This window comes from Notolepis coatsorum (genome assembly GCF_963971535.1).
Source record: "Notolepis coatsorum genome assembly, chromosome: 7".
NCBI classification, from domain to species: Eukaryota; Metazoa; Chordata; class Actinopteri; order Aulopiformes; family Paralepididae; genus Notolepis; species Notolepis coatsorum.
The window spans coordinates 74,181,606-74,196,816 of NC_140171.1; the positions used below are offsets into that span (position 1 = coordinate 74,181,606).

General features: G+C 45.5%; 1 protein-coding gene across 2 annotated transcripts in view; it reads right to left on the reverse strand.

Moving 5' to 3' along the window:
- Positions 1–15,211, reverse strand: part of gne (glucosamine (UDP-N-acetyl)-2-epimerase/N-acetylmannosamine kinase) — a 102,709-nt gene that overhangs the window by 55,755 nt on the left and 31,743 nt on the right. For both annotated transcript variants that reach the window (XM_084318740.1, XM_084318739.1), the window contains exons 2-3: positions 11,317–11,388; positions 9,640–9,797 (exon numbers count right to left, since the gene is read on the reverse strand). In XM_084318740.1, the coding sequence (XP_084174866.1) occupies positions 9,640–9,797; positions 11,317–11,370 (212 nt within the window). In that variant the 5' untranslated portion in view covers positions 11,371–11,388. The remainder of the gene's footprint in view (positions 1–9,639; positions 9,798–11,316; positions 11,389–15,211) is intronic.

The following is a 15,211-nucleotide window of genomic DNA, read 5'->3' on the forward strand; positions in this document are numbered from 1 at the left end:
ACCACGCCTACTCCCGTGCGTGAGTCTACAAGACACAGGAAGTGGTCACGTCCACGCCCTTCCTTATTTTTTTACATCCGTGGATCTGCTATATGCACTTCAACCAGGTGGAACGTTGTTATGAAGCAAAGGGAGAAAATTACGCAATGTTGGACTTCGCCTGAGGTTCGCCAGCCCCCGGACCCTTCTTGGCGTGCCCGGACGGAACGTCAATCCTATACTGAACTTTCCTCGTCTTTTGGCAGTGGGCCGATGGACTACGCGCAGCGTTTGGCAGTCGAGCCACGCCGCGCTCAGGTAGGACCGACGCAGACAGGCGTTGGTACTGGCATATTCAATACTACTCGTTGTCTCGTGAGATGACCGGGCGATGTGTTGGCGCGGGGGGGCTGGGTATTGGATGAATGTGGTCAACATGACTCGTTGTTGAATGTTTTTCCAATTATCCTGGCGCGCGCAGCTACTGCTAATGCTAATGTTTTGGGGCTCCGTTTCCATGTGTCCCGCCGGGACTGTCTCCAGTTTTCCCTCCGCTTAATCATTTCATTACTGACGGTCAATCGGTGTCTAATGTTGGGGGTTTGGCTGAAGCTTATTTACCCTTTATATGGGTGGATGGCCTGACGACAGGGCTCAGGACAGGTGTGCATTTATGAATCTATGAATTGAAAATGGGGGACCCTGATGTAGACAGGACAAACGTTTTTCTCTGGTCTGCATCCCCTTAACAATTGTGTGTATTGGGCCATGGTAAGTGTGCCCATTCTGCGATCTGTTAATACACATTTTTGTTCATTCATTCATTTATCCCTTACACGGGTGCACAGGTGTGCCGCAGTGGAGGTTATTGCATGACTACTAGTGGAGCAGTGCTTCACTAGTAATAGACTTTTCAGCAGCCGCCACTGGTGTTCCGTGCTTAGTGAAGCAGGTGGCATCGGTCCTTTGCCCTGACATGGTAGAACAGTATCCCGCCCGGCCGACGCCAAGAGGCGAGTCGGCCCGGCAGGTGGCTGAGTGGGCTGATGAAGCTTATACCGCCTCAGTACAGAATTTAGCAGCAACTAATAACATTGCTCAATTGGCTGCTTTTCTGTCAAAAATGTGTCCCCCGCCTGGGATAACCTGGACACAAAGAGAACAGGTTGTCACGGTGCCGAGGGACTCAAGGCTCTGATTTATCCCCTTTGGCTGCAGGCCGCGTTCTTCCAGTGAAGCGCAAGTGGCCCCACATATCGCTTCTCATGGAGACAGGGGCTGACACCCAGTTGCTAGCTAGGCCTGGGTCTGTCTATGAGAATGCTGTGCTGTCAGGAGGCTCCCACGCCACACGTCCTGCGTCTGTGTTTGGTGAGCCTGGTGTTGCATCCGTCGACAGAGCAGGGTTCCCTGTATCAACATTTTTTTGTCAGAGGGGGAATCCTAGGCCCAGGAGGTCGCAGCGCGGGTTCCCCCAGCCCCGCCCTCGCCAGGCCGGATATTACGTTAGTGCCTCCCCCGGCCGGATGTCCGGCGGTGGTCAGTCAGGCACGCGTAATTTGGGTGGTAGTAATATCACTACAGGGCTACGGTGTGTAGGGACTCACCCTATCGGGCAGCGTGGGGACCACCCACCATGCATGTCCAGCTGCAGAGCAGGCTGTCCTCAGCAAGCTAAGCCGGGAAGATGCTCAGGGGGGAGCCTCTGTCACCAGGGGTGATGGTCGCTCCCCCCATATCAGACCGCCCCTTTCTGTCGGGGTCCCCCCTTGGGTGCGATTGCCTCGTTGGTAGAGTCAGGGTGCGATATCCCGGCTCCGCGAGACACCCTGCTCGCGCGGTTGGCGAGACCAGGGTTGACAACGCACAGCAGGAGGGACTGGGCCACCTATCTACGATTCCTAGCGGACCAGCGCCAGTTGGCGGCGTGGGCGCTTTGGGATTTTTACCACGTATGGCTACAGTAGTGCCATATGTCGGTGTGGATGGAGAGAACGCTGAGGGCGGCGCTTGTGTTACAGTTTGCACACCCCCGCCCTCCGTTTTTGGGTTTGGTACACTCTATTGTCAGAGTCCGCGGCAGTGACAGCCCTGGCCGAAGATATTCGTTCTCTGGTGGCGAAGCAGGCCATCGTCATTGTCCCATGGGAGGACGCGATGAGTGGCGTTTAATCCTGATATTCTCTGGTGCCTGAGAAATCGGGGGGGGGGGGGGGGTCTGACCCATACTGGACCTGTCCCATGGAAGGTTGGTCATCTTCACCAAGTGCGTGGAGACCTCGCTGGGGCCTCTGCGTCGTCAGGGGATACGAATTTTATTCTACCCTGGACGACGTTCTGGTCCTCAGCCGGTCAGAGGAGATCGCCAGGTCTCATACCAGGCAGGTGGTGGAATTCCTCACCAGCCTGGGTTTTGCTGTAAACTGGAAGAGTACTCCTCTTCCCAGTCAACGGGTGGAGTACTTCTAAGCTCAAGGTCTATGTGGGCATCTCTCTCAGAGCGGCGGCGAGAGGATATTCTCAACGCACTCGGGAGGTTCCGTCCTGGCAGGACGGTTACGGCGCTGTCCGTGATGCGCCTGCTCGATATTATGGCATCTGCTCAAGCTGTGGTCCCTCTTGGCCTCCTCTTCATGAGGAGGATACAGAGGTGGGTTTTTCAGTGTGAAAATAGACCCTGAGAGAGTCAAGTGGAAGCAGCTGAAGGTTCCCATGTCAGTACTGGGGGACCTCGCCCTCTGGGGGGGGCCTGGGGCCCTCACCAACAGGGTCCCCATGGGCAGCAGGCTGTCACACGTCACAGTCTTCACAGACGCATCCCTCATGGGATGGGGGGGGACGTGTCGGACCGACGCAGTAGGGGGCAGCTGGCAAGGACCATGCTGCCCGGTCTGCACTACATATCAATGTGTTGGAATTGAAGGCAGTGCTTCTAGTCCTCGGACAGCTCGGCCATCATGTGATGGGCGAGCATGTTCTGATCAGGACGGACAGCACGACGTCGGCGTCGTATATCAACAGACAGGGAGGAGTACGCTCCCCCAGTCTCCACCGGGCGGCGGCCGATTCGGTCCGTGGCCGCCCGGGATTCTATACGCGTTCCCCCCCATACACCTGATAGCTCAGCTGTTGGGGCGGGTACGTCAGGAGCGCAGGACTTTGATCCTGGTCGCGCCGGACCAGGGCACAGCTGTGTGGTTCCTGGCCCTGTTTCAGCTCTTGGTGGCCCCGCCGTGGCCTGTTCCGTGGTCACCGCGGGCCCTCTCTCAGGCACGCGGAACTCTGTTTCTGCCTCCTGTTCTCGGGCAGCCTCTAATGGCTTGGCTGCTGAAAGGGTGAATCTGGAGGGGATGCGTCTTATCTCTACTGTGGTTAACGCCATCCGAAACGCTTGTGCTCCGTCCACTACCGCAGCTTACGCAGGGAAGTGGCGTATGGTTCGAGAGTGGTGTGAGGTTGGGGGCCTGGACCCGGTGTCATGCCCCCTGGACTCTGTTCTGTCCTTCTCCAGTCTATCCTGGATAGGCGGTCGGCCTCGACAGTGAAGGTCTACGCCGCAGCTATATCTTCTTGTCATGTGGGCTTTGAGGGCAGAACACTGTTCTGCCACCCTCTCGTGGGACGTTTTCTGCTTGGCGCACGGCGTCTCAAGCCTGTGGAACGTGCTCCGTCTCCGAGTCGGGACCTCCAACTGTTCCTGGAACGGCTGTTGGGGGCCCCGTTTGAGCCTCTTGAGCAGGCGCCATTGGATCGTCTTTAAGACTGCGTTCCTTTTGGCCATCACCTCCGCTAAACGCGTGGGTGAGCTGTGTGCTCTCTCGGCGCGGTCAGAGTACATGTCTATTCGGGCCGATGGCAGGCGGCTCTGTGGCCTGATCCGGCCTTCGTGCCAAAGAATATCCGGAGCTTTATCGCTCCAGGGATATTGTGCTTCAGGCGTTTCACCCTCATCCTCACGCTAGTGAGTTCGAGGCGAGCCTTCACCTGTTGTGTCCCGTCTGTGCGCTGAAGGTTTACCTTAGTCGCACGTGGGATCTCAGGGCTTCCGATCAACTGTCCAAGCAACGCCTGTCACATTGGTTGTGCGAGGGCATTGCCCTTTGCTACACTTTGGCTGGACAGGTTCCCCCTGCGAGTGTCAGGGCACACTCCACTCGTGGAGTGGCGGCCTCCGCTGCCCTGTTGAGGGGGGCCTCGGTGGAGGACATCTGCACTGCGGCCTCCTGGTCCTCCCCGGGTCCTTTCGTTAGGTTTTACCTCATGGACATGACTGGGGGTTCTGTCTCCCAGGCAGTCCTGAGCTCCGGGACCTCTCCTGCATCCCGCCATCAGGTGGGCTAGCAGGTGTGTGTGGGTGTGGACCGTGGAGTGCTGTGTTACACGTGGTCCCGCTTGCACTGTGCGTTCTGGGGTGCCTGGTTCCCTTTTTCGCACTTTGGTTGTAGTTGACTGCCTCCCCCCCTTCGTTAGGACGGGCGGGTGGACGGGACTCCCCTCCTCCCTGGCAGGGACTTACGGGCCCTCGGGGGGTGCATTTGATGTGGCCACGCGTCCGCTCTGCCCCTTTTGATCTCATAATGGCAGAGCGAGACGTGATTGGCCAGTATGATAATATAACGAAGGTTATCCTATAACCCTAGTTATATGAATACTGGCTGAGCGTCTCGCTCTTCAGCGCCCTGAGGTCCCTTGTAGGGCTGGGCGATATGACGATATTATATAAATATCGGGTACAGTTCATTAACGATACACTTTTTCAACGTATCGTGGATATCGTGATGTTTTGCCCAAGAGGATTGTGTCGCGTCAATCTGTCCACACGTTACTCGTTCATATCTCAGCCCGTGCTGAGATATGCCCATTCCGCGGTCTGTTAATAAAGTTTTCAATCAGACAGATGTATGGAAAGGCTTTTATTATAACATTCGTTGTAGTCATCGTTGTAAAATCATTATGCCTCATTTAGTCATCCTGTGGAGCACTGGTCTCCTACTCGACGGCCGCGGGGAGCTAACGTTAGTAGCTTTGTTGACGTTGTTCAGCACACAGGACATTCAGGAAGTCAAAAACTAGTAGCGCTTGCCGATTGGTGCTAAGAACAGCAGGGCGGGTGCAAGCGTTGTGACGTAATTGGCAGACTCGACTGTCAATCAAAATTATTATGTTTCCGTCAGAATGAATGAGTGAAGACTTTGTTAAAGGGTTGCAGAATGGGTACAATACAGTACAGGAGGATGAAGACCAGAAAAAGACTTTCGACTTTTTTACATAAGGGTCCTCCATTTTCAATTCATCAAAACATTTAGAGACATACATATATACAGTAGTTTCATAAAAATGCTAAAATGCTATTGATTGATTGATTTAAAACTTTATTAACATATTGCAGAATGGGTACAGTACAGCTCAATACATACAATTGTTAAGGGGATGCAGACCAGAGAAAGACTTTAGTCTTGTTTACATCAGGGTCCCCCATTTTCAATTCATCATATTTCATATCTAAATCATATAATATGTCGTTGCTAAATATATGCAATATATAATCTAATAATCTAAATCAAACTTGGAAGGGGCGTGGACGTGACCACTTCCTGTGTCTTGTAGAGGCACGCACAGGAGTAGGCGTGGTCACATGCAAGTGAGGTGCATGTGCAATTTTTCACGCGCACAGTAGGTGCTGGAGATGATATCTCATAATGGCAGAGCGAGACGCTCAGCCAGTATTCATATAACTAGGGTTATAGGATAACCTTCGTTCTCCATGCTGTTCTCTCAGCAAATGTTACTCTCCCTCTCTCCGCTTCACAAATTCAAAAGCAAAATCTCACATCTAGAAAATGATGACAGCTTTGTATATTATTTCCTAGTTTAATGATAACTCTGGTAACTTATTTCTCCAAGTTGTACTGTAGCTTCAGGAGAGAGTGATGCATGTGTAGCAGAGAGTAGCCTTGCCTGAAACCTATTAAGCCACAATATCTTCCATGGCATGAAACCTAGTAAGCCATAATATCTCCCTTGACCTAAAACCTAGTAAGCCATAATATCTCCCTTGGCCTGAAACATAGTATACCTAATATCTCCCTTGGCCATGGCGAATTGGTTTGATTTGACCATGTCTGGGACCCGTGTTTGAACACAATTAGGTTATACTGTACATGTTCATAGGAATAACATATTTGAATTCACAAAGTCAAACAGCTCGCTTTTGTTTATATTCACATTTCCACCAAAATAGAAAGATTTTTTATTTTTTTTGTCCACTTTTTCTCCCATTTCTATTTTTCTCCCATCCCAATTTTCATATCGTCCAATTCAACCCTCCCCTGTCTTTGAACATTGTTTCTTGCCTCCCACAAGCCGGCTGCAATGTGGACTAAGTCATACATAGCACGAGTCCCCTCCGATACTCGAGGTAACAGCCGTCGCATCTTTTCACCTGCGCAGCTCGATCTTTCAGTGTCGGGGGTCTGGGCTTTGGAGGGGCCCCGCCCCCGTCGCTTCTTGATTCTACTGCGCAGGCGCACCAACCGACCTGTAGGAGTCGCTGTCCACAATGCCCGATCCCCACCCTTCAGTTTCCCTCCCCGTAATACGGCCAATGTGTATTACTGTGGACGACCAGCTAAACTGAAAGCAATGTGGAGAGCGGGGCTCGAACAGGAGGCATCCTGTTCGAGCCTAGTCTCCAGCATTCGTTGCGAGCGCCTTGCCCACTGCGCCACGTAGCCGCCCCACCAAAATAGACAGAATTTTATATTATTGTTCTATAGTCTACAAGCTGAATACATTTCCTACCTCATACGTACAGCCCAGGCATTCTCAAAGTGCAGCCCACTGGCCAATGGCGGCCCTCGAAAGCGGTTCTGGCGGCCCGCAATGAGTTGTTATGGTCTAAATACATGCGTTACATTTGGTCCAGTTCCAATACAGTTTTAAACTAGGGCTGGGCGATATAACGATAAATATCGCGATATATTTTAATAATCGATATCGAAATAAAAAGAAATCGAAAAATCGTTTTTTTTTATATATATATATATATATATATATATATATATATATATATATATATATATTTTTTTTTTTTTTGTGACCTGCAACAGGGCAGTTTTAAAACCAGAGACAGTGGACAGACTTGTCTTTCTTGCCTGCAACTTAAAGTAATGGCTTTGACAATACTGACCAAATTGAGATTTATTTTTCTCTTGTCCATTTATTTTGTTTGCTTTCTAATTTAAAATACAGTTTGAAACCGTCTGTACACAGTAGGCTATGTGTGCTAGCAGAACTAGACTCCAGTCACGAGTCACGGTGCACATGTGCGGTGGTTTGTCCACCAAAAAAGCGCCAAAAGATCGAAAATAAACTAGCACAGCCAGAACTGTTCAACTCCCCTGGAGCCACAGCCAGCAAAGAAGCCAGTTTACTTTCGCTTTTAAACCAGCTGCAGCCTGAGAACTGGAGTGTGAGGGAATGTAACACTAAAGATGGCGGCAATGACAAAGAATTGCTGCAAAATAAACATACATCTGTTGTTAAAAAAAGAAGAAAAAAAACGTTTTTTTTCCTTTTCTTTTTTTTAATACTTATAACAATTCGATAATTATCGATATCGAGAAATATAATAACATTATCATATTGTTATCGCAATATGATTTTTTTCCATATCGCCCAGCCCTATTTTAAACCAACCTACAACATCACATAGTACTTTGCTTTTAAGAAGGGTAAAACTGCACCCCTTTCCCTGGGCTAGGCTGTCAAGTTATGATTGATAGCTTGTTGAACACTTGCTATGCTACTGGTTGCATATGCCTACTTGCGAGACAAATTACATCTTCATTAGGGTTGGGTACCGTTCACATTTGAACCGATACCGGTACCTGTGAATCGATACCGGTACCCAACAGTACCTTTTTCCTGTACTGTAGTCTCTAAAAGTTTAATCAACCTCGGTTATAAAAAAAAAATTCCAAACTTCAAATGATTTATTATCATTTATTTAGAACAATGTTAATATATATAATATATAATATTGCAGTGAGCGTTGTCTGCATCTACCTTTGTAAAGTGTAACCACACTTGAGACCGTTTTCAGCTTGCCATTGCCCCGACTGCTTTGTTGTTGTTGAATCAAGTCAAATCCTAGGTAAGCTGTATTGTGCACGTGAACGTTGACGTGAACATGCGGCACACTTCATAGGTTTCGTTTTGGGGTAAACGAAACGTTGACGTCATGGGACTTAATTTTTTTTTACAAAGATTTGTATTACCGAAATGTGGCACCGGTCGATCTCACGTGAATCGGTACTCTGTAGTACCGACGTCCAACGTGATTCGGTCAATACCCTTAAAAGTGCCGGATTCTGTACCCATCCCTAGTCTTCATTACGTTACGTACATTACGGTACGTTAGCTAGAAATGTGGAATTCTTGTGTGTTCCATTTTTCGGCCCTCAAACATTGTTGGGTCCCTAAATTGGCCCTCAATCATCACAAAACTAACTTCGGGAACCCCTTTTATTAGGGATGCACCGAAATTTCGGCACAGAAAGTTTTCGGCCGAAAATGGCCTTTCGGCTTTCAGCCGAAAGAGTTTTTTCACCGAAAATATGTCACCGAAACAGACACAACCTAACAACCTCGCGTGTTGTTGTGATGATGTTGCGCTGTCGGGAGTCGAGCTGTTTCTATGTAAACTGCGCGCAACGCATCCAATAAATGCGTCTTTAACATGCTTTATATCCTTATTTACTATATGCCGCGGTTAATCACTGAGTGATCTAATATGCATATTATTCAGAGCGAGAGGGGGGGGATTGTGTTTCTGCCTATGTTATGTAGTTACTCTCCCTCGTCCCCGCTGTCCTCTCAGCTGTGAGAGAATTGTTGAATAGATACACAAATGTTCTAGAATGTTTGATTATGACATCATACTGAGCTGGATCTGTACTTTGTGACGTTATGTTATTTCGGGCATTCATAACATTATTTCGCGCGACTGTACATTGTAACGTTAATACAGCCCAGCTGTCAACTGTACTTTGTAATGCTATGTTATTTCGGGCATTCATAACGTTATTTCGCGCGACTGTACATTATAACGTTAACACAGCCCAGCTGTCAACTGTACTTTGTAATGCTATGTTATTTCGGGCATTCATAGCGTTATTTCGCGCGACTGTACATTGTAATGTTAACACAGCCCAGCTGTCTGTCTGTCGCGCATCTACTGTGCCGAGTCAAGCGAGCACATTCAGCTGGGGACTAGAAAGGTGCGCTCAGTAGAGCACAGATGTCCGCTGCGCAGCCAGAGAAAAGATGGAATTAATGTACTATGCATTCAGAAGTGCTGAATAAATGTTTTATGGACCCATAATAGTGATTATTTATTATTTAAGTTAAGTTTTGCCATAATCATATATTTTTCCATAATCATAATGTTCCACAACATTGGTAAAAAAAAAATCTATTCTATGAATCATTTTCGGCCTTTCGGCTTTCGGTTTTCGGTATCAGTTTCGGCCAAGAATTTCCCATTCGGTGCATCCCTACCTTTTATCCTACTGTGCGCTATAGCTATAGTTTCATCAACTAGTGGTAATCTTTATTTAAAGCCATCACCTTTCATTTACGCTGGCAGTTTGAATTTACCCGTAGTCGTCGATGAGATGCGAACCCAGGACCACCACTTCCAGTTCAAACTCATCTGAGTGGGATTTGATCCCAAACATGATGGGCGCCAGTTTGGAGTAGTCTGCTCTGTTGCAGGTGGCCACACACACCCGCAGCTTCCTCTTGGATTGCATCACCTGATGGTAATCATAACAGAAACACGAGAGCACACACACATAAGACACATTCATGTACATACTGTAGGCATTCACAGAAGAACATACACATTTGCAACACCAAAATAATCACACATGCACGCACAAAAGTTGAAAAGTGGCAAAGTGAATGGTGTGAAAGCTGAAGTCAAACATATATGGAGAGCTAGATTCTTACCAGTTTGCCTATAAAGACAACCGTCGCACAGATGGTGCAATCCTAACCATAATGCAATTTATTTGCACCTTGAAAACCCAGAGGTCTACACCAGACTGCTGCCTATAGGCTTCAGCTCTGCTTCATCACCCTGCAGCCACACATCCTTCCCAGCAAGCTCAGGTAGATGTCTGTCAACCCATACATCATCAGACAGTGTCACTAACTTTTGACCAACAGGACCCAGCATCTCTGAGTGAACCGAACGTGATCTGAGTCTGAAGTCATTAACGCAGGTATTCGTTTCTAAACAGGTTTACGTTTTCTGACAATAAGTTTGGAGGTTAAAATGTTTTACAATGGTGTGATGACCATCATCTCATCATTGTAAACACTAAGAAAACAGAAATTAATTTCCCCCATCAAGGACATCTCGTTGTTCATTCTCCACTACTGATCCATAATACTTTTATGGATATTACCCAGGTTCATTCTTACAGATTATTGGGTGTACACAATGACTGTAATTTGTCTTGCAATGTCCATGTGAATTCTGTATGCACTAAGATCCAACAGCAACTCTTACTTCTTGCACAGAATCAAGGTGTTTGGGGACGTACAGAGGTTTAATGATGTTATAATTTATATAATTATTTTACAGAAGCGCAGCTTGGTCTGGCGACATATTGGTTAAATTCACAAATAAACAGCCTGGTCCAGACAGACTCTTTGCACTGTTGCGGTCAGGTTGTATATTTTGTAGTGTCTTTATTCTTTTAAATTTTTTTACTGTATGAAGCACAATCTTAGGGGGCTCATACAGAACCAAGCATGTCAGTGTAATGTACCTTATATGTGACAAATAAAACAAAACAAAACTTGAAACTAGAAACAGCAGAGAAGGTGATGGGGTGAGGGAGCATCCCGGTCTCCAAATAATCTTTGACAAGGTTATAATTAAACAGGCTAGGAAAATGATCACTGACCCCTCCCATGTCCTGTCTTCAGAATACAAACTGCTCTCATCGGGTAGATGGTACAGGGTTCGAATTAAATACAGGAAAAGACACTTGAATAGGTATAAAGACTCTTTCATCCCTCTATCAGTGAATCTCCTAAACTCAGGACATAAGGAGGGTGTGAAATGAGGGTCTGTGTCTGCATTTATCTGTGTTACGCACTTTATGTCTGCATTTATCTGTGTTACGCACTTTATGTCTCTTACTGCACTACAATGGTATGTTCTTTTTTATGTGGCAGCCTTTATCTCCATTTCCCTAGGGACAAATTAAGTAATTGAATCTTGAATGTTACATGCATGGCTTGAATCTTACACACACACACCTGTTCTTGCTCTTCCTTCATGCCTCTCTCCATCCTCTCTCTGCTCCTCTGCATTTGCAGGTAGTACAATATCTAGAGAGACAGAGAGACAGAGAGAGGGAGAGAGATGGGGAAAGAGGGAGAGAGACTGAGTTAAGATTGTATACCACGGGGAGCTCCAGTAGCTCACCGCGTACCTCGAAACGCTATTTCGGCGTCGGGGACAACCGTGCGTGTCACGGATCTGGGGTACACGAGTTCGACTCCCGGACTCGCCGTATTTTCTCAGAGTGTCTCCCCCGATCTATACCCCATTCAACCTGTCTCTGTCGGTCATACTTGACCAGAAAAAGCGATAAACGCTAAAAGAAACCAGCTGACTGGTCAAAGTTGAAAAAAAAAAGATTGTATACCACAGAGTACAGTCACTAAAACAAGCAAACACAGCTCATAATATACTCACATGTTTTCTCCTATTGTGCCGATGTTGATACATGAAAACACAGATACACACAATACAAAGCTAAGCTTTCTAACACAGTCGTCATATTTTGTTAATATGTGTTGATTACTATAGCCTAAAAAGTTATGTATGACAGCTATCTGTAGCCCTTTTGAGGTAATCCCATTGGGAAGAGGAGCTGGTGTGTTGGGCACACGTTGAACGTGGAGGGTGTTCTTTTTGTTTTTACGTCAGAATAAATCTATGTCCAGATTCTTCCTTGGGTCTGTCATCTTTGGGCAACACAACACAACGCAGTATACACCGCTACATCAGAAAGGTTTCTCAAAGCTCATTAGAGGCAAAGACAGTTCATTCAGAGATAATCTGGTGACCAATTGCTAGGGGAATTCTGTGAAAATGTGGTAATATTTGCTTATTTCTTTTATAAAATACTCCATCACTCCATGCAATGTCCATGTGAATTCTGTATTCTTGCACAGAATCAAGGTGTTTGGGGACGTACAGAGGTTTAATGATGTTATAATTTATATAATTATTTTACAGAAGCGCAGCTTGGTCTGGCGACATATTGGTTAAATTCACAAAAAAACAGCCTGGTCCAGACAGACTCTTTGCACTGTTGCGGTCAGGTTGTATATTTTGTAGTGTCTTTATTCTTTTAATTTTTTTTACTGTATGAAGCACAATCTTAGGGGGCTCATACAGAACCAAGCATTTCAGTGTAATGTACCTTATATGTGACAAATAAAACAAAACAAAACTTGAAACTAGAAACAGCAGAGAAGGTGATGGGGGTGAGGGAGCATTCCGGTCTCCAAATAATCTTTGACAAGGTTATAATTAAACAGGCTAGGAAAATGATCACGGACTACATCAGAAAGGTTTCTCAAAGCTCATTAGAGGCAAAGACAGTTCATTCAGAGATACTATAAGAGAGGGCAGATTCTCCCCCTGGTGACCAATTGCTAGGGGAATTATGTGAAAATGTGGTAACATTTGCTTATTTCTTTTATAAAATACTCCATCACTCCATGCAATGTCCATGTGAATTCTGTATGCACTAAGATCCAACAGCGACTCTTACTTCTTGCACAGAATCAAGGTGTTTGGGGACGTACAGAGGTTTAATGATGTTATAATTTATATAATTATTTTACAGAAGCGCAGCTTGGTCTGGCGACATATTGGTTAAATTCACAAATAAACAGCCTGGTCCAGACAGACTCTTTGCACTGTTGCGGTCAGGTTGTATATTTTGTAGTGTCTTTATTCTTTAAAAAAATTTTACTGTATGAAGCACAATCTTAGGGGGCTCATACAGAACCAAGCATTTCAGTGTAATGTACCTTATATGTGACAAATAATCATTTGTATAATAATGATAATATTTATATTATACCATTAACACATTGAACGCCAGCAGCAGGGGGCGCTGATCCCCCTTCATCGCCAGGTCTTTATTCAATGGATATAGTTTTAGACTGGGACATTTGCGAGTGCTTAAAATATATCTTATATTATATCTATGGGTCTAATAACGCAGTCGAGTCTCAGTGAGTCTCAGTGAGTTGCTTCCAGTCAACATGCCCGAGACAGATTGTTTTTTCATCCGTACATTTCCGTTTTATACCGTTTTGAATAGAGTATGGTTTGGGTGCTTTTCAGTAATTCCAGGAAAAAAGACGAGAAAAAGGCATTTTACTGTAATCCAGTAATCACGTTGAAATTTTTCGGCTGATTATCTAATCATCCTGAAATCAATGCTAGATTATCATTATTATGTCTCCTCGTGCATACATGAAAAGACCGCCGTAGCCAACGGTAAACAGCCATATAGGCCGTATGGTGAAGGCTGTATCGTTTCATCCCGTTCCCACCTCTGCGAATTACACAATTTTCACTCTGGGTGAAAGTTCGATTGGTGTAGATTTAGGAACAAAAAGTTCTCCATTGACAAAATAGCCCATTTTGTGCAATCATTTTAGTAAAGTCGGGACTAGATCTTTCCTTGCGAAACGGATATTTGGTCAACACAGAGTTTTATCTGACGCAATTGGTGCGAGTTCGGTCACGTATCTTGCGCTCGACCAATAGCAGCTCTCCTTGTTGCCAAGTTACATAACATTTTCAATCAATCCCTAGTGGTGGCTCGCAAGCATGGCACTTTTGTGTGAGACCAGTTCACTCTATGTGGGAACGCTTTGCATCTGTGACAGTGTGTCCTTGTTAGTTAACAGGATCCCGGCTTGCTTGCACATATCTGGGAAGCAGAAAATGTCATATAATTTCCCAACAGTATGTACTAAGACGTTGCTCATATTTGCTCAAATTCACAATATGCAATCACACTACTTGATCAATGTACTATTATATGAGATGATAGCCTAAGTAGGGCTGACCTAAGCTTTTTTTGGCAATCGAAGCTTCAGGGCCGAGCTTCGATTTTAATTCGAAGCGTCGAAAGAAAAATAAATATATATTAATTATAATATATATATATATATATATATATATATATATTATATATGTATTTTTTTATCTTACCGTATGTTGTGGGACTTGTACAGCACGTTGGTAAACTTTGTTTTTAAATGTGCTCTATAAATAAAGTGGATTGGATTAATTAATTAAGTAGCCCCTTTCGTGACTGACGCAGCCAACAAGGTTTCACTCGGCTGTGCTGCCTGGGTGCAGTGGGGCTGCTCTCACAGCCAACGACATGATATTACATAATTATGTTGCAACCTTCGTCTATCAAGCAAACAATTATATTTAGGGCTGTCTTAAATACTTCGAAGCTTCGTTCGATGGCACAAGCTTCGAACATTAAAAAAAAAAAAAAAAAAAATTCAAAAAAATATTCAAAACATTTTTTTATACTTGTTGGGTGCGTGTGCGTGTGTGTGTGGCCATTGGGTGGGGCCGGGGGACAAATACACTGGAGGAAAGTAACCCAGCTCAGCACTGCCCAAATTATATCATCACTATTGCCTGTTTGAAGGATATCATCCTCAAACACATATACACCACCTACACGCCTATTCTCAGTCCTTGCCCCACAATGGTGGAATGAACTACCCACCCCAGTTAGGACAGCCGAATCCCGTACAATCTTTCGCCGTCGACTAAAGACGCACTTCTTCAACCATTATCTGAAATTAAAAAAAAATTAAAAAATCTAACCCTAACTAACCTTACTGTCATGCACTTGTCCTAATAAACTAACCTACACTGTAACACGCAACACTTTGATTAATATTGTTACTCAGCTGATAAGAGTTGTATCCTTCCTGATGACCTGTCGTACAGAACTTGTAAGTCGCTTTGGATAAAAGCATCAGCTAAATGACTAAATGTAAATGTAAATGCCTTGTAGAATTCCACACATAAGAAAGAAAGATACTGGGATGAATAGTGATGCACGATATATCGGCCGCCGATATAATATCG